The sequence below is a fragment of the Hippopotamus amphibius genome, chromosome 13, assembly GCF_030028045.1.
Source record: "Hippopotamus amphibius kiboko isolate mHipAmp2 chromosome 13, mHipAmp2.hap2, whole genome shotgun sequence".
Lineage (NCBI taxonomy): Eukaryota > Metazoa > Chordata > Mammalia > Artiodactyla > Hippopotamidae > Hippopotamus > Hippopotamus amphibius.
In genome coordinates this window covers 69,184,972-69,203,947 of record NC_080198.1, presented here as the reverse complement: position 1 = coordinate 69,203,947, position 18,976 = coordinate 69,184,972, and the positions used below count along the sequence as shown (strand labels likewise).

Sequence of the window (18,976 nt, the reverse complement as noted above, 5' to 3'; positions counted from 1 at the left end):
ACTCAATATGTCCATATCTAGATAGTTTTTAAAGACATTTTGAGATCTTTCCCTTGCATAGAAAGAGTATGGTTTGCCTCCTTATGCTCAGCGGCCTTTTCCAGCACAGATAAAATTCCAAGATAATAAAGATTTTGATCTCATGCAAGTTCCTTGGTGCAAACAGGCTTGCATAGCAAAATGATGCAGATAAACGTGGATGAAAACGGACTTTACACAAATAAATGAAACTATATTATGTTTCTCTAGTATAAAAATAGATCAAATGGCAGGAGGACAAAAATAGGTGAAGTGGTAACATAAACTGACTTGTGAAATCAGAGGGTCAACTCTGACATTTTTCTCTCTAGGCCTTTTCTAATAGTTTTGTTGCTAGGGCTACAGTGTTTTTGCCAGATTGGAACAGGATTGTCAACTCTAATGGAGATGAAGTAGCTTTCCCAGCTAGATTTTTTTTTTTTTAATAAGCGTAGGTTAATACTGCTGGCTTTCAAAGCCACATTCAAGAACGGAAAGATCACTGAAGATCTGTTTTTAGAAACTATAACTCATAAAATTTGAAGTTTAGCAGACAGGTTCTATTTCATAGTTATTCCAACACAAACCTTTATCATGGTTACATTGAACAAAATAACTTTACAATTTCATACACTGAATAGAAAAAGAATGAGAAACTATTATTTACAAGTTAAGCAAAAAAATTAATTCCCCAAGGAGTAACTGAGATGGTTAAATGAACAATTCTTCTGATTAGTTGGAAAACTGTTTCACAGATGCTTGAAAATTCATACTTGATTTATTCTGTAAACAGTATAGATAAGGTATAGGATAAAGTCCTCTGTGTTTTGGTTCTTTCCATTCATTGGTCAAAGTCATCTGAGGAAAGCATAAATACAAACTCACCAATGAAACTTAAAGCCCAGTAAAGAAAAAGTAATTTGTTCAGGACACAGTTGCTCAAAGGATGTAGAAGGTAAGAACCATTAAGAAAAGGCGGAAGAAGAATTGCTTTTGATGTGCTTGTTGTGGAGTCAAATGAGCTTCCTTGGCTGTGGTCAAAAGAGACCATCTAAACCTTAAAAAACATGGTGCCGTTTGCATGCACACTGACTCTGCAATTCTGTTTGTGCACTAAAGCATGAGAATTAAATGAAATAGTTCATGTGAAGTGCCTAGCAAAAGACAGATGCTGTGTTCCCCCCCCCCAATATCTTTACATTTTTGTAGACAGAAATACCAGTGTTAACTTCCAGTAAGAAAAGCTGAATATTGTAGTCTTTAGAGTCAGAGGAAATTCACTTTAAGGATCCCAACATTAGTGACACCTGGTGGAAAATACAGGTATTACAATATAGCATTGTAGCTATTCTGATCTTTCACAGATAAAATTAAGGTAAATTTCACAGATGAAGCAATTAAATGGTAACAGAAGGTAATGTCTATGTCTTTATGCTATTTGGAATCTCTGTATGCATCATGTGCTAAAGAACCTCCCTTCCCAAGTTTTCAGATCATAATTCACTGTGGGGTGTCCTGAGGAGTACCTTAAAGAAATAGCCAGTTGTGTTTCACAGAATACAGGATTGAGATAAGACAGAGAGCTGTCCCATTTGAGGTACCATGGATGGAAAAAACAAATGATGTTGTTTTAAATGTGAGCCTTGAATATCATAGAATCAATTGCTCTGAACCAGGGAGGGGTTTGAATATTTGTAAACAAAACAGCAAACAGATCTATTACAGGGTCAGCAAACTACAACCCATGGACCAAATATAGCCCACCATCTGGTTTTTGTTATTGGACCACAGCCATGCTCATTCATTTACCTGTTGTCTAAGGCTGCTTTCAAGTTACAACTGAATCCCTCGAGTAGGTGCAAGAGACCATATGGCTGCAAAGCCTAAACTAGTATCTGACCCTTTACGGAAAAAGTTTGCCAACCCCTGGTCTATTAGATCCTGTCATGGGATTGTCATACCTCTCCCCCCATCTCCTTGGGAGGAGTACACTTCCCTTCCCCACTGACGTTTGGCTTAGCCATAAGACGTGCCTTGGCCAGTGGAATGTGGAGAAGTGTCAGTGTGCAAGTTCTGAACCTAAGCTTCGAGAATTCTGGCTAGTCACTGCCCCTTCAGTGGTAGAACAAGACACATGACCTGCAGGCTTAGCTGAGAATGAGATAAACACCCCAGCTGACCTGCAGACTTGAGGAAAAAATGCTTATTGTTGCTAATGGTATGGTTGTTTGCTCTACAACAAAAGCCAATTGATACATGAGATTGTTAAACCTATGTGTAAAAATTCCCAGAGGCTTGGCTTCTCTGTCGGATTGATGGTACTGGGAGAAGGATCCTGAAGACCAGGTATGGTTCAGTCCCTTCTGGGGCTCTATTTCAGAACTTGATGGGCTCCCCTGGAACCTGGTTTCATTCCTCTACCTACTTGGTAAGCAAAACTGAGTCAGAGCCCAGGCAGCTCTAGAGGCCCACCAGACTCTTGGGATCTTAGCTTCTCTATATTTAACACGGTGTGGAAGTCAGTCACAATTCTTTCATCTGTTGGTTTAAGTACCTCCCTCCCAGGGTGTGCCTCACGGTATAGAAAGAGGGTGGAACAAGTCCAGTTGGAACCTTAGACCAAAGCTTTCCCAATCTCGTTTAATCACTAAAGCTTATAGCTTGGCTCCCACTCAACTCAAATACGTGTAATTCTGAATTGACATATAATCTATAAGAGGTAAGAGAGATCATGACTAGCTCCTCAGAATTCTCACAAGAGTAAATATTAACATGCAAATGGTGTGGTAAGTCTAATTTAACCATGTTAAGGATGTTGGCCGAGATGAAATGATCAAGGTATTTTAAAATGCAATTTCCCAGAATTCTTAGTCTTACATCTCAACTTGTTAAAATGGAAATAAAGCTTTTCATTGTCACTTTTTTTTTAAACCATCAACCTGAGTCATTTGGATAGATCACTGAGTAACACTAGTGACCCATTTATTACATAAAGATATACAGATCGCACAAATTTGTCACTGAAAATCCCTGGGGCTGCCCTAGTCCTCTGGTTTTCAGCCTTCCCTTTGATTCTTTACGTAGCTAATATTATTCCATTAGATTTTTCAGCACCAATTTTTGCTGTTTTCAAAAAAAGAAGAGCCTAGCTGATGCAGACCTGATACTATAGAGTAACCTGTGGGCAACAGATTGTATGGCAGAAGCTTGTTATTGAGAGTTTCAAATCCAGAGCATTAATTTTTGCACGTAACTCTTAAAGGAGAAGTAACATAATAAATCACAAATGAAAAGTACTAATATTAAAGGTCACTTAATTTGTCAAAAATACCCATGATAGAAATTTAAGCGTCATCAGTAATATACAATGGTGAGCTTTTTTGGGGGCGGGGAGGGGAAGAACCACATCATTATTCCCACTGTCTAACAGAGGGCGCATTCGGCGTTCCCTGAAGCAGTCATTGCTTTCTATAAAAACGTTCAAGCGTATTTCCTAAAAACAGGACCATGATTTTCAACACTCTCCATATTTTTACTCAAGTTCTATTTCTGCTTTCCTTCTCAACGCATATTTCAAATGTTAACAGATTATGAACAGCTCAAGAATTCAAATGTTGACCCTTGACCATCCCTAAATCAACAGTATTTCCGAGTAACTACTTTCTTATTTAGGAAGACTTGTGGGTGAACCTGTTAGATAGCTTCAACAACACTTCAGAGACTGGCTTTTGCAACAGCATTCATGATACCCATCATCAAAAACGGGCACCTATTCGTCCAGCAGCTCTAAGAGATGGAAGAATATAAGATATTGCCCTTTATTCTTAACAAGCACACTGTTGGATCAGAGAGAAGATTATCCAGGTGAAACAACAAAGACAATACATAATGAAGTAAACTGTTTGGTTACTTCATAGTCCTCTGCTGTGTATTTTCCTCTCCTTCATAAGATCTCAAGCTTCAGTACTGTAATAAATACTACAGTACTACACGATCTGTGGTTGGTTGAATCCATGGGTATGGGGTAACCATGGATGTGGAGGGCTGGCTATAAGTTATACTGGGATTTTCAACTGCTTGGAGGCTCAGTGAGCCAATCCCTGCCCTGTTCAAGGGTCAACTGTATATGGAACATTAGACTGGCAGTAGGCTAAGAGTACAGAAAGGTTCTACAACTCAACATTTGCTAAACTGAATTAATTCCAAAGGACATTTATCATTTCATAAAAAGAACATTTATTTTAAATGTACTGTTGAGATGAAGGGGGTACAATAAAAGCTTGTCCATTAAAGTGAAAGTACCTCAAGACTTACTCAACTTTGAATTCTTAGGCTAACCATAGTAGGCACAAGAAATAATATGCTGCACTGAATCCATTATAACTATTTAACTGTATCAACACCACACCAATATAAGAATATTTTAAGACAAATTTAGAACATACACATTTAACTTTATTTCATCATTGTCCTTTAAAGCTTGATTTTATAAAACATAAAAAGACATTCTGAAAAGTTCAGTATCACAGGAATTTGAATAGCAGGACTATCCATGGCTTCATAGATTCGAGTTATATAAATTAAAATCAAATAATTGGAAAACTTTTCAATATGGAAACTATACAAATAAATGGCAAAGGGACCTAACAGGATCAATATTTCATTACTTATGGACTATCATTAGTTCCTTTCAAGATCTAAACACATGTTCTCAATAGTCATATTTCTTTTGCTCTATTTTATATTTAGATATTTCTGTATACTCTGAGTCAAGGTGCTTGACCAAAAGGTCTGATTTAGAAAGACATTTAGCTGTATCGCAAAAGTTTTTCCATCTACAGTTACCATCGTCAAAGGAACTGACATTACAATGCTGATGTAATCTGCTAGTTCCCTTTGGAACAGTGTGCAATAACTTATGTCAACCCTATGGAAAGTGAAACAGGTACCAAGGAATGGAACGGTTATGCACAGATTCAGTAAAGCATAATGTTAAGTTTTCCCCATCTAAAAATTAACCAATGAAATAAAACATATCAACTACAGTTGATTTGGTTTCAGGAAAACCACATTTGAGAATACAAGTACATTATACTGTCTTTATCTCATCCTCAGTCGTTGACAGGAATTTTGTAGGCTACCATGCTATTTACTTTGTGAATTGTAGTAGTAAATGAACGAAGACGAACTTCCTCAGAATTGGTAATGAACTGTGGTCCCGACTCTTCCCATTTTTCAGGTACAACCAAATCTCTGTCTGTATAAATCAGGAGATCAAATGAACCTAAATTGCAGATAAAATCATTGAACTACATTATTTTTTCAAAAGTAAAACTGCCTGCCCTATCTCCCTCACATTTTGAACCACTCATAGTGTTAGAAAAGTCGTTTAGCCTGGTCTGTAATAACTAGTTAATTGCTTTTCCTCAATGGAAATTTACTGTAGTACAGAAAATATTGCACTCCTTTCACTTTATCTTATGAAAACTTCAAGTTTTTTTCTTTTCTTTAAAGAGGAAACCCGTTAAAGATATTTGTAGAAAGTGTATAATCAGTAACATGGGATAACATGAATATAACCTACAGGAGAACTGACATCTTGGTTCTGTGATTGCAGTATCCTAGTGCCTAGAACAGAGTCTGGCACATAGTAGGTATTCAGGACACATGTGATGTTTGAAGGAGTAAGGAAGGTAGACAAGTAAGACACAATTATAGCTGTAGTCTTAAATATATATCAATACATAAAAATGTATAAGAAATGAAGGAAGGAATTACATTAAAACATTCAAGGGTGAGTACTGTGGAATACTTTAATTCCTTTCTTTTCAGCATTTCCAAATTTTACAGAATGCATATAACATTACTTTTCCTTTATAATGCTTCCTTAGTTTTATTACATGATATTGATAACTAAGAAAAAATTTAATAAAATGGTAATTCTTAAAATAGTAGCTTAGTCTTTTCCCCAACAAATTTAAGTCAATGTGAAGTTGTATAATACTTACAAGAAACTTCCAACAGTGGCAGAAATGTCACTGTAGCTGTGATCTGTCTGATCACTGAACGGATTTCATCTTGGATAGCTTTCTGAGACTTTTCTCTGGGTGCACTATCAAAGAGATCAAATCAGTTTAAGTTTTAATGACTTACTGAAAACATCTGTAAGGTTATTTATCTGATTTAATGACTCCAAAATCAAAGAAGTAATACATTAAAAAGGAGTGTTTTTAAAAAATGAGTGTATCATTAGGACCCATACCACAGTAGATATACTATGTATTTTTATTATTTCATTTATCCTTCTAATCATTTTTTTAGGGTTGGTCTTAGTATCAGGTCATTCTGTATCAGATGACCAGAAAATTTGCCAAGTGCTTCAAGTTAGGAAAGCTTCAGCACCTCTTAAAAAATAAAAATAACAGTGGTATCTAAAATGTTTAACGGATATAGTCATTTTGGCATTTTTAGTAATGCCTAAATGTCTAATTCCCTATTGTCTAAAATAAGATATTAAATTGTATATCAAATCATTTTTATAAGCTAAACATTTCCTAAAATAGACCAAAGGCTTCAGAAGCAAACTACATTTCATTATGAGAAATGGTTCTGAATTTACAGGTAAGTATGCCTAGGACAATGCTAGACATCAGCATATAATGATGCACATTTCCCATTCCCCTGGTCTGGAAACTTCAGGGTTTATGAAGTGTCTTAGGAAATCTGTGGCATTAAGTGCAATGCAACAGAGTTGCATCTTAAGCTGGGAGAGTCTAGGATAATCCCTTATGGTTAAAAGCAGTTTTAAACAATTCATTAAATGGGCCACCTAGTACATCATATGTAGTTTTGCATATACCACCATAAATACTACAATCTGAAATTCACCAATTTAGACTAAAGGCAATTATGTTAAAAGTACTAGAAGTTAATGTCATGCTAAAGTCATAAGCACAATTCTTTTCCACAGGAGACTGAAGATCAAATTAAACATTGTAGAAAAAACTATACCTTATATGAAATTTGTTCAATATCATTAGAACTCATTTAGTAAAGACAACAAGTTTTAGAACAAGCATATTAAGGTGGAAATAATTTAAATTCCTACTTACCTGTCATCTTTTGCAGTCTTGTCACACTCAATATCAAACTGCCATCTTTCAAGGACCTCCCCACTTTCAATATTTGAGATGACTACCACCAATTTCTGAACTGAACACTTGTATAACCATTCTGTAATACATAACAAAGCATCTTTTTTGGTTCACGGAAATACAAAGCAATTCTTTTCTTAGGTCCTACTTCCGATCCTCAGCAAATTTCTACCACTGCTATTATGGATCTCCTCCAAATTATACAGAAAACTTGCCCCATCAATAACCTAGCTCCTGTTTTCAAATTCTCAGTAAGCAAGACCACTGGCTGAAAGTGAGGATGGGGATGCAGCACTGAGATTTGAGGAGAGAGGAGAAAGGAACAGATAGCAAAACATACCCCCCAAAAAAGAGCTAATGGTTTTGATCCCCACAAACCAATTCTCTCTGTAGCATGTTTCACTTTAGGGAATATCACAATTCTACCCCATTACATCTATCTAAAAAACCTAGAAAGTATTCTAGATTCTTCCTTCTACTTAACCCTCCATCAAATCAATCCCTCAATCGCCCAAACAGAAGTGCAACAAATCCACCCCTAGTCTGGATTATGCAAAAGCCTCCTTACCAGCTTCCCTGCTTCCAGACCCAGGGTTTTCCCTGCATATGAACAAATATGGAAATCAAAATCTACCATGTCAAATCATGTGGCTCTGGGTTAGAGATTAAACAAAGAAAATTGTTCATCCTTAACACTCTGGCCACACAGATCTTTAAATGACAGCAAATGTTTCCTGGCTTAAAAAAAAATAAAAATCCAGCACCTCTTTTGCATGGCAACTTGCCGACTCTTCACAATCCCGCCTCAGCTTGCCTGCATGGCCTCGCCTCCAGTTTACACCCAAGCAAACACTGTGCCGAAATACTAGACACATTCCCTCCAATCCTGATCCACGAGGGAGGCGAAAAACAATGGTGCAGAGAGATAATAAGGATATACCAGTGAGCATTTTCCATAGGTATTAAGAAGCAAAGTACTTAAGCTACACACAAACAGTGACCTCACGAAGACCTGCATTTGTGACATAATATTTTAGAAGACTTTTAATACCCCAATCATTTGTCGCAGCTCAAACAGCAGGGATCTTCCTCTTCTCCTCCTCAGTTCTCCTCTTGTAATTCTACTTGCTCTTTTCCCTTTGATTCAAGCCAATCCGGCAGGGCACACACTCCAACTTACCAGCTTATTTTAAATCCAGTCTATGTTGTCTCTGGTAGCTGATGTTATTTTTAGAACATGAAAGGTTGAGAAAACACTATGTTTTAAGATCTTTTTAATTGAAGAATGGTTGGTTTATAATGTTTCAGGTGTACAGCAGAGTGACTCAGTTTTTACACACACACACACACACACACACACACACGTATAGTCTTTTTCAGATTCTTTTCCAGTATAGGTTATTAGAAGATATTGAATACAGTTTCTTGTCCTATACAGTAGGTCCTTATTGTTTAAGATATTATTTTAATTAACAAGCAGAGTTCCTCGTTTATCATCTGACCAGTTTTAAGGAAAGAGACTAAAGTCTCAAAATACTCTTAGGACTTTTGGTGGTTTCACAGTATCTCCACACATCCTTTGATGCTGCTCTCTTCAAGAGGTGGGACCTAACTGCCCTCCCTGAGTTTGGGCCGGACGTGAGGCCTGGCTTCTAATGAACAGCTACCGTGAAGCGAAGGTGAACAACTCGGACGTACAAGGCGCTGCTGCTTCCTCCTTGCTCACCCTCTGCCGTGTGTCAAGGACACAGAGTGACCTACAGAGAGGCCTGCTTGGCCGGGAACTGAGGCCTCCTGCCAGCAGCCACGCGAGCGAGCCCTCTGGGAAGTGCACGCTCCAGCGTGAGTCAGGCCTCCCTGCTGCATCCTGAGTGCAGCCAAGGGCAGGGAACCTGGGCCAGAACCACCCAGCCAGCTAGGCCGCTCTGGCATTCCTGAACCACAGAAACCGAGATAGGAAAGGCTCGTGTTCAGAATCACTAAGCTTAGGGTAATCTGTTATGCTGTAAGAGATCACTAATGTCATACACAGGATCATCAAATAATGTGTAATAATCAAATGCATCTGGAAGTTCTAAATCCAGGTCATCTTCACTTTATTTCACTGCTACCAAGTGATGCAAAAAAAAAAAAAAGAGATAAGATATGATTCAAAAATTTTATAAGATCACCAACTCTATACTTTTATTTGAATTCCACCCAGAATATTAATTTTCACTCTATGGTAGAAGAGAAACAAGTAAGAACTTTTAGGTGAGGATTTAATAAGAAGGAATACAGAGTACATAGTTTTTAAAGCACTTTGCCTATATAATCTTAGCTCTTAGATGAATAAAGATGTTTGCATACATGTATCTATTGAGAGCAGCAATTTCACTGACAACTACCTTAACTCTTTAAGAATGCGTGAACATTATTTAATAATCAAAATCCATCCCAAGGTCTCATTATGTGGTTCTGGGTCAGATATTATACAAAGAAATTATTTTCGCTTACCTGCAGCTGGTTCCAGACCTCTACTAGCCATAATTCAGAATCTATATAAAACTTCTCAAAATTAAACTTACAAATGCTCTATCAAATGAAAAATGCAAGGCATTCCAACAACTGCTGGAATTCTAAAAGTACCAATGAAGATTAACTTTATATTGAATAAAACATAGCATTCAGTCTGAACCAAATTTTCTGAGCATTGAAAATAAGATTTGGGTAAATATAGCCTACCATTAACTTAACTTTCAGTCTCAAGCTTTTATTCATTCTTTCTTCTCCTGGATCAGTAGTGTAGCCTCAGGGATTTAACTTACTAGCACTATGTTTTTCATCTGATGCTCTTAAGAAATGTTTTTTTCCTTAGGAAAGTGGTTACCATCTTCTTCTTTGTAAAATACACTTGTTTGTTATTCAAAGGGTAATGTGGAAAAAAAAAAAAAAAGGAAAAGATCTTCACCATCACCATATCAAGTCCAGAACCAATGGAAACTTTTCGGAGTATTTCTGTTTTGTTTCTAAAACAAATATCACAGGGGAATAAATGCAATGCACAATTTATAAGTTTTCAAAAAACACATAAGTAGCCAATTCTTTAAGACTAAAATAGATCTAGATCAACTGACAGTCTGCAATTAAACTCTGCTTATTCTTGTAGCTCTATTTTCATCTAGTCTGACTTCGAATTGTAGGATTATGTATAAAGCTGTAACGTTTATCTGTTCCAAGCTTACGGGTCAAGTTTAAGAAAAGCCCTAGTCAGTACTGCGAGCTGAAGATCATAGGCAAGCACCCACCCTGCCTCCACCCTCTCACAGAAAGCATGTTTGAGCTTCCTCTCTTAAGCCTGTGGGATAAACACAGCAGGGATCTGCTGTATGAAACCACAGTTTTCGGCCTTCCTCTGTGATTCCTCCAGCTCCTGAAATCCACAGACTTTCCTTCGAACTTATGTGTTGAATATTGAACTTATTTAACATCTGTCTTGCTACCTTGCATTGATATTTGCTTTTTGGTATATAAGGTCTCCCTCTCATTGAAATTGAAAAAAAAGTTTCAAGTATCTTCCTTGCTTCATTTTTTTTCATATCCTCACTGCCTAGACCAGGGCTCTACTTAGTGCAGTGATTCAACAATTACTTTCAAAGCAAGATAATTTAGGAGGGGATTAGCAGATAAAGTTATGTACCTTAAATTCTAGAAAACATTTACTTTTGTATATTGCAGCTAGAATTACACATTTGATTCCATTAATGCTTTACTTTACGATTTTCAGCAGATATTAAAACTCTTTGATTCATCAAAGTATTGTACTTATTTCATAAAAATCTCATAAAATTAGCTGATATTTTTTGAAGTTTGTCAGTTTTCTTTTAAAAGAATATATAAACAACTGGATATTTAGCTAAAAATGCTCCCTTATACTGTAAAAAAACTTACCATAAATCTTTTATTATAACTGTTACATTTCATCAAAGAATTATAAGTATATCATCAAATATGATAACATAAAATCAAAATGATAAAAACAGAGAAGGAGGATAAGAGCTCTGATTCCAAATTAGATTTTTACTTAATAAAAATTGGAGTTGACATTCAACCAAGAGAAAACAGGTTATGCCTAGCCTGATATTATTGGATAGAATCTCTACCTCAGATCAATACAAAATTTTCATAGAACTTGCATTATTTCACAATGCCCTGGCTTCTACCTCATTGGTGCAGCCCCTACACATTAAAAAAAGAAAAAAAAGCACTCATCGCTACCATGTCATAACAAGCAATACTTCAAGAGAGGGCAGGATTTCAGAAATAGGTCATCTGAGCTAGAAAGAGTTGAGTTTCCCTGCACTTCTTTACTAAACATAAAAGAAACGTCTGCTTATAGAAATAAGTAACGCACGTGACAAAAATAAAAAACGGATCCAAGTGCCCAGGTCTGAAAAATCCAGCGTTAAGCCTGAAAGAAATTTAACAGCAGCCCTAAACATTCACACACTTGCTGCAAATTTTTTTCATGATGCTTCCTGTGCATATCACAGAGCACACTGGCCCAGATGAACATGAAACATGCTCCTGTAACTCTTTCATCCCTGGTAAAAATTTCTTCTTGTTTACTAGATGGAGTCCTCTTAAGACATTACAGAGGATGTGACTCTGATCCCTCTTTCTCTCCCCCGCCCCTGCTCCCCTGCCTTCTTTCTCCCTGCTACCCCTCTCTCTCTTTTTAAAAAGTTTGTCTGCAGAGTGGTCTCAACACTTGACGTTGAAGAACCATCAGGGTACAGCCAGCTCTCCTTGTCTCCGCCTTCGAGCCCTGCTTCTACAATATGTGAAGCCGCATCTCCCATCAGTGTACCTCCCACCCCCAAATCAACAGGAATCTACATGTTGACTGCAGTGGCTCAAGAAAACACTGAGGGGGAAGAAAAGAGAGTGCAGTCGTCATCCACGGCAGAATTTTAAGAAACCCTCTTGTCTAGGCTTGAATCTTAGCTTCGCCAGTTTTTAGTACTGTGACTTTGGCCAAGTTCCCTAAATGTCCCGTGTCTCCGTTTCATCATCTGTTAAGTGGGAATAAAATAATAACTACCTCCTATGGTTGTTATGAAGATTAAATGAAAGAATATACGTCAAGTCCTTAGAATAGCTTCCACAGGATAGGCAGTTATTTCCAAAGTCCTACCCTGTCTTTCCTCTAACTATTCTATTATACAGCCTGGGCTGTCTCTCTTCTCTCCCTTGACCCCTTTACTTTTTGTCTTCATTCATTTTCTCTAGCCAATAGCTCTGTGACCTTTCCAAAATAAATTATTTTAGCTTCCTCTAGCTTCTCCAGTCCCCACCCTACCCCCACCACACTGCCCATTAATTCCATTGTCTTAGAAGAGAGTACAGAGAGGAGAAAATTGCAAAAACTTATCCTTTACGATTCAAAAATAATTCTGTCATAGAGGTTTGAGGAATATCTATGATCCTGACTTCTAAAAAGGCATTATGCTATTACACTTATGGTTATAACACGGATGAAAAGAACTCTCGAAAAATTTTAATTAGTTGAAATACTTCCCAAGAAGAGAGGCAGATGCAGTGATTACAGATTTTACTGAATCTTAAAAATCTTTCTGAATTTTCTGGACTGTGTTGTAGTTCAGACTTTAGCATTCAATAGTCAACTGCTCCATTCAAGCAGCTCTTCAGAGGTGGCACCTTAAGAAATTAGAGTCACGAAAAGGTACCAAGACATGTTATGAACAACCACATTTCATCTTAGGTTCCTTGGTAATTAGTTGGAATGAGTACAATTGGACTAACACAGAGAGAAGAAACCAAATTCACTTTGCCTCATTTATGAGGAAAAACAATGAAAAGTCTTTTTCTTTTAAGCGTAAAGTGTGTTAGAGGGTAACAGACCAGTGAAGTCAGGGACGGTGCTGGGTTGTCATTTGATCTCAGCTGACTGGTTATAATGTGGCTGATGACCTCTGCATACAACTTATCATTCCTTGTTTCTCCTAAGAGTTTGCTTAGTTCTAGATCTCCTTTCAAAAGTAACAGCTGACATTTATCAATCACTTCCAGTGTGCCAGGAAATATGTTAAGCCCTTTGCATGCACAAACGCATTTAATCTTCACAACAACCCTATGAGGTGGGTCCTTTTATAACCCTCATTGTGCAGATGAGGGAACTGAAGAATGAAGGGATTCACCAATTCCATCCTGGCTACTCATCAAGTAAGTGGTGAAGATGGGATTCAAGCCCACAGCAAGCAATCTTAAGAATTACTCCCAAAAGCCTTACTGTGACTCTCTATTTTGATTTCAAACGCTCGTGGGAGAAAGAGTACTTTTCTACTGTGTGTACACAACAGCAAACATTGCCCTGAGTTTGTTTACGTAGCTGTAAATTTAAAGATAATTCTGGAAGTCATATATTGCATCTTCTTAGGGGCTGTGGTTCTCAGTCAGCCAGATTACTTTTTATACTACAACAGCCATGCTGAGCGTATGCCTGTTTTTCTGACTGTTTCTCTTCATTCCTTTTTTCTGAAGAAATAATTCTCACAGGAAATAATTTCAAACAGGGCAGTGTGAGCGTGGGAGGAGAGGGAACAAGGGGGAGAGGACAGAGAATGGGGAGGGTCAGCAAGATGTTTAAAAAGCTGTATTTGGAAACCTTCCCATCAGTAAAGTTACTAAGACTCCAGTGAAGTTACTGAAGGTTTTTTTTTTTTTAATCTCATGAAATGCTTGGTGTGAAAAAAACTTTTGTGGAAACAAGTGAAGAGCCCAGCCTTATATCAAGTCATCACAGGGTAAAACAGAGGCAGCAGGAGAGGATGAGGGAGTGTGGAGGCAGACAGCCCTGAGGATCCTGAGGAACCCAGCAGGACGCTTAGGGAGAGCTCTGGACAATCCCAATCTGGGGACCTGTAGCTGAATCCACTTTAATCAGGTCTGCAGGTGAGCGGACGGCTCTTGACTGAGAGTGGGGTTATTCATTCACGTAATCAAACTGAATGGCTACGATGTTTTTAAATTGACAATACCATGTGTTGCCTCAGATGTGAAGCAACTGCAACTCTCATTCATTGCTGGTAAGAAAATATATGGTACAGCCACTTTGGATAGGAGCTTGCAAGTTTCTCATACAATTAAACATATACCCACCCATGACCTGGAAATTCCCCTCATATATTTACCAAAGAGAAATGAAAACATGTTCACAAAAAGACTTGCACACAAACATCAACAGCGGCTTTTCTCCTAACAAGACAAAACCTGGAAACAACTCAATGTCTGTCAATGGATGAACGGATATTCAGATTGTGGCACACCCATACCATGGAATAACCACCATAAAAAGGAACACACCACGGACACATGCAACAGCATGGATGAATCTCACAAGTGTTACGCTACGTGAGGGAAGCCAGACATACAAGACTACCTCCTGTATGATTCCACGTATATGGCTTCTATGACACTCTAGAAAAGGCAGAACAATAGTGATGGAAAACAGAGCGGTGATTCTTGGGGGTTGGGGGTTGAGGGAGGAGGAGCAGATCAACGACAAGCGGTACAGGGAAATATCTGAGGTGACAGAAATGTTCTGTATCTTGATGACAGTGGTGTTTATATGACTACACATGCATGTGTCAAAATCTCATCAAATTATACACTTCAAATGGGTGAATTATATGGTACGTAATTTACACCTCACTACAGCAGGGGGGTTTGTTATTGGTGTTTTAGTTTACATCACCCTCACTGGTAACCATAAAGACAGAAGTGCACGGATCCAGAGGACACCCTCTTACACAAGGGCAGTCTCACCTGCTTCACCCTGGGGTTTTTGTTGCTCATGGCTCCCCCCAATCCCCACCGTTCATGCTACTTAGGAAGAGATATTTCACCAGAGTGTGATTCAAGCTGAGTCTCTCGGCCAGTACAAAGTTGTTTTTTCAGGCCATGGTTTTAAAACATACTTACAAATTAAAAGCTGAACATCATCTTCTTAAGTGCACACAATCATAGTCCTTGGTTTATAACTAGGGCAGCCAGATAAAATATAGGACATCCAGTCAAATTTAATTTTAGATGAACAACAAATAATTTTTTAATATAACTATGTCCCCAATATTGCATAAGACATGGTTTTTATTTGCTTTATCTGGCGATCCGATTAAGAACACTACTGGTCCATGCATGGCCTTTTCAATTTTATTTATTCATTCACAATTAATTGGCTAATCAATTATTTAAGCTCATTTACATGTTTTGGCTACAGGGATTTTCAGTAACTGTGGCTGTAACTACCCTCTTAAGAAACCACATAGCAACTCTAAGGCACTGAGAACTTATCTTAGACAACTGAGAAGTGACTGATTTAGGATCCTGCTCATCAAATTGTGATCTGCGGACACTGGCATCAACTTGGTGCTTGTTAGAAAAGAACCTCACTCAGGTCTCACCTAGACCGCCTGAACTCAGAATCTGCATTTTAAAAGTCATATGCATAGACAGTCAGTGGGAAGTTGTTGTCTAACAAAGGGAGTCCAACTCCAGGATGGAAGGTGCCTTAGAGGACTGGGGCGGGGAGGGTGGGGGGCACTCGAGGTGGGGGGAGTCAAGGAAGGGAGGGAATATGGGGATATGTGTATAAAAAAAGATGATTGAACTTGGTGTACCCCCCCAAAAATAATAAATAAATAAAAAAAAGTCATATGCACATTACTGTTTTAGAAGCACTGATTTAGAAAGCTGTGTTTCAGGAAAATTCCCAAGGGCATATGCAGGGTGGATTAAAGGAAAATTGACTTAAAGTACAAAAACCCCTTACAAGAATATTTTAAAAGTTTAGGCATTACTTCAAGATCTGAATGATGGTACAGGCAGCAGGAATGAAAAGAAAGAAATCAAAATGAGAAACACTAACAGAAAAAAAAGCGATGGGACTTGGTAAAGGACTGGATGGGGGAGGGAAAGGAAAGATATCAGAATCCGAATATAAATCAAGTAGAACCAGCAAAGTGTTTCTCGTATTCTTGGCAGTGGTTCTCAACCCTAGCAGCACATGATAACCACCTGGGAGCTTTAAGAAATACTGATGTATATGCCGAGTTGTGGGATTGCTGGGTCATATGGTAGTTCTATTTTTAGTTTTTTAAGGAACCTCCATACTGTTTTCCATAGTGGCTGTACCAATTTTCATTCCCACCAACAGTGTTAGAGGGATCCCTTTTCTCCGCACCCTCTCCAGCATTTACTGTTCTTAGATTTTCTGATGATGGCCATTCTGACTGGTGTGAGGTGATACCTCATTGTGGCTTTGACTTGCATTTCTCTAATGATGAGTGATGTTGAGCATCTTTTCATGTGTTTGTTAGCCATCTGCATGTCTTCTCTGGAGAAATGGGCATATACCCTGAGAAAACCATAATCCAAAAAGAAACATGTGCCACAATGTTCACTGCAGCACTATTTACAATAGCCAGGACATGGAAGCAACCTAAATGCCCATCAACAGATGAATGGATAAAAAAGATGTGGCACATATATACAATGGAATATTACTCAGCCATAAGAAAGAATGAAATTGAGTTATTTGTGAGGTGGATGGACCTAAAGTCTGTCATACAGAGCAAAGTAAGCCAGAAAGAGAAAAACAAATACTGTGTGCTAACTCATGTATGTGGAATCTAAAAAAAATGGTACTGATGAACCCAGTGATAGGGCAAGAATATAGATGCAGATGTAGAGAACGGATTCGAGGACACGGGGTGGGGGGTGAAGGGGAAGCTGGGACGAAGTGAGAAAGTAGCACTGACATGTACGCTACCAAATGTAAAACAGCTAGCTAGTGGAAAGCTGCTGCATAACACAGGGAGATCAACTGGATGATGGGTGATGACTTAGAGGGCTGGGATAGGGAGGACAGGAAGGAGTTGTGGGAGGGAGGGGATACGGGGATATATGTATAAATACAGCTGATTCACTTTGGTGTACAGCAGAAACTGGCACAACTGTGTAAAGCAATTATACTTCAATAAAGAGCTTAAAAAAAAATAGAAATACTGATGTGCCTGGGTCCCAACCCCAGAGATTCTGATTTAAGGTGAAACCTGGGCATGAGAACCTCTAAATGCTCCACAGGTGATTCTAATGTGTAGCCAAGATTAAGAACCACAAACATGGGCTCTTCCAATCTATTTGTTTTCACTTAAAGAAATGATTTTCAACTCTGGCTACACTTCAGAATTATCTGGGGAGCTTTAAAAATGTATCAGTATCTAGACCCAGCTCTTAGAGATCTTGATTTAATTGGTAACGTTTTAGAGTTTCACAGTTGATTGTAATGTGCAGACAGGACTGAGAACATTCATTTGAAGCACTCAGTTTAAATGATAATGTATTAACTATTTTTTTTTCAAATAAATGTAAAATGAAGAGAGAATTCAGTGCTTACAGAATCCAAACCTTCTAGTTAGATGAAATATAAACTAACTTATTTTCAATGGCTTGTTATAATTTCACAATAAATTTTGCTTGGACTTGGCTACAATTTCCATTTTTTCAAACCTCATTTTGCATCCAAACAAAAAAATCAGCTGACGACCACTGCAAATGGATAACCATTTATGAAATAAGCGTTTTTGAGATGTTTAAAATATAATATGAAATAAACTGATTACAACCACAATAGCAATTATATATCTTAGGAGTCAGTAAGGTCCTCAGGAAAGAGAGGTACAGAAATGACATGTCTAAAATTTATTTCTAGGTCAAAGTAAAGTATCAGGATTCAACCCTATTACTCAAGTCTAAATAAAACACATCAAGCAGAACATTTAAGCACTTTATACTTAACTTGTCACTATAGCATTATTTCATAAGTGCGCAAAGTGAAAAAAATTTTTTCAAAAAAGAAAAATGTTTCCAAACGACCTTTTATAAAATGGAAAATTGGCTTACCTCTTCCCTATGATTCTTAATTGGCATACAAAGAATACTTTGTGTCTTGTAGCCTGTAATTTGGTCAACTTCTGCATTGAACCGAGGATCCTAGTAAGGAAGAAGAAATTCAATTTAGTGACTGACCTGTTCAAAGACTGATTTGATTTTTCTGGTTTATATGATTAGAGAAATCTAACCTTTGACTCACCTTGTTGCTCTGAATGACAATTTTATCATTGTAAGAGGCATCAAAGCATATAAGTATACATCATCTTGGACAAAGATAAATTTAAGGGTTTTTTAGCAGCTAGTATTAATGAAAAAATACAGATGGAAACAAATGTGAAGAAATAAAGGAAATTCAAAATATTAACCAATTTAGACAGCCTCACTTAAACTCGGGGGAAAGTGGCAACTCTCCCCCTCTGTAATACCGTTTGCCTATTCCCATCTCACTGATTCTTCTGAAAAAGAAACGCATCTTTGGTCTGAAAGTTTTCCTATAAAACCCATCACCTCCAAAATGACCATTCCAGTACTGACTTGACTTCCCTCATAATGACTGTTTATATATTTCCTCACTGTTCTGTATTTCTATCTCAGATGTGCATAAGAATTAAAATCTTACCTTTTTTGTATCTAATAAAACTGCATGGCCTTCATCTATAATCAATTTCTCAATCTTTTGAATCTCTCTCCCCTTTTACAAAATACATCCTTGCACATTCAATAATCACAAAGGACTTCTGAAAAGTGTAAAATTTCTAAATGTGGCTTAAAGAAAGAAAGATACAGGCTATTTTCCATTAAACCAGATTGAGAAGATTAAAGGTAGGCTGTAAACTCTACGAGGGGCT

The 18,976-nt window shown here is 37.7% G+C and overlaps 1 protein-coding gene across 5 annotated transcripts in view; it reads right to left on the bottom strand.

The window, feature by feature from the left end:
- The window catches only part of LOC130835217 (cGMP-specific 3',5'-cyclic phosphodiesterase-like), a 65,874-nt gene that overhangs the window by 16,518 nt on the left and 30,380 nt on the right, over positions 1–18,976 (bottom strand). For 2 of the 5 annotated variants that reach the window (XM_057706617.1, XM_057706613.1), the window contains 3 exons: positions 18,138–18,227; positions 7,131–7,251; positions 6,027–6,130 (listed from right to left, as the gene is read on the bottom strand). In XM_057706617.1, the coding sequence (XP_057562600.1) occupies positions 7,213–7,251; positions 18,138–18,227 (129 nt within the window). In that variant the 3' untranslated portion in view covers positions 6,027–6,130; positions 7,131–7,212. Of the gene's footprint in view, positions 1–5,156; positions 5,276–6,026; positions 6,131–7,130; positions 7,252–7,942; positions 8,059–15,155; positions 15,215–18,137; positions 18,228–18,976 lie in introns of those variants that run through there. The other 3 variants (XM_057706612.1, XM_057706616.1, XM_057706615.1) reach the window with 3 other exon arrangements.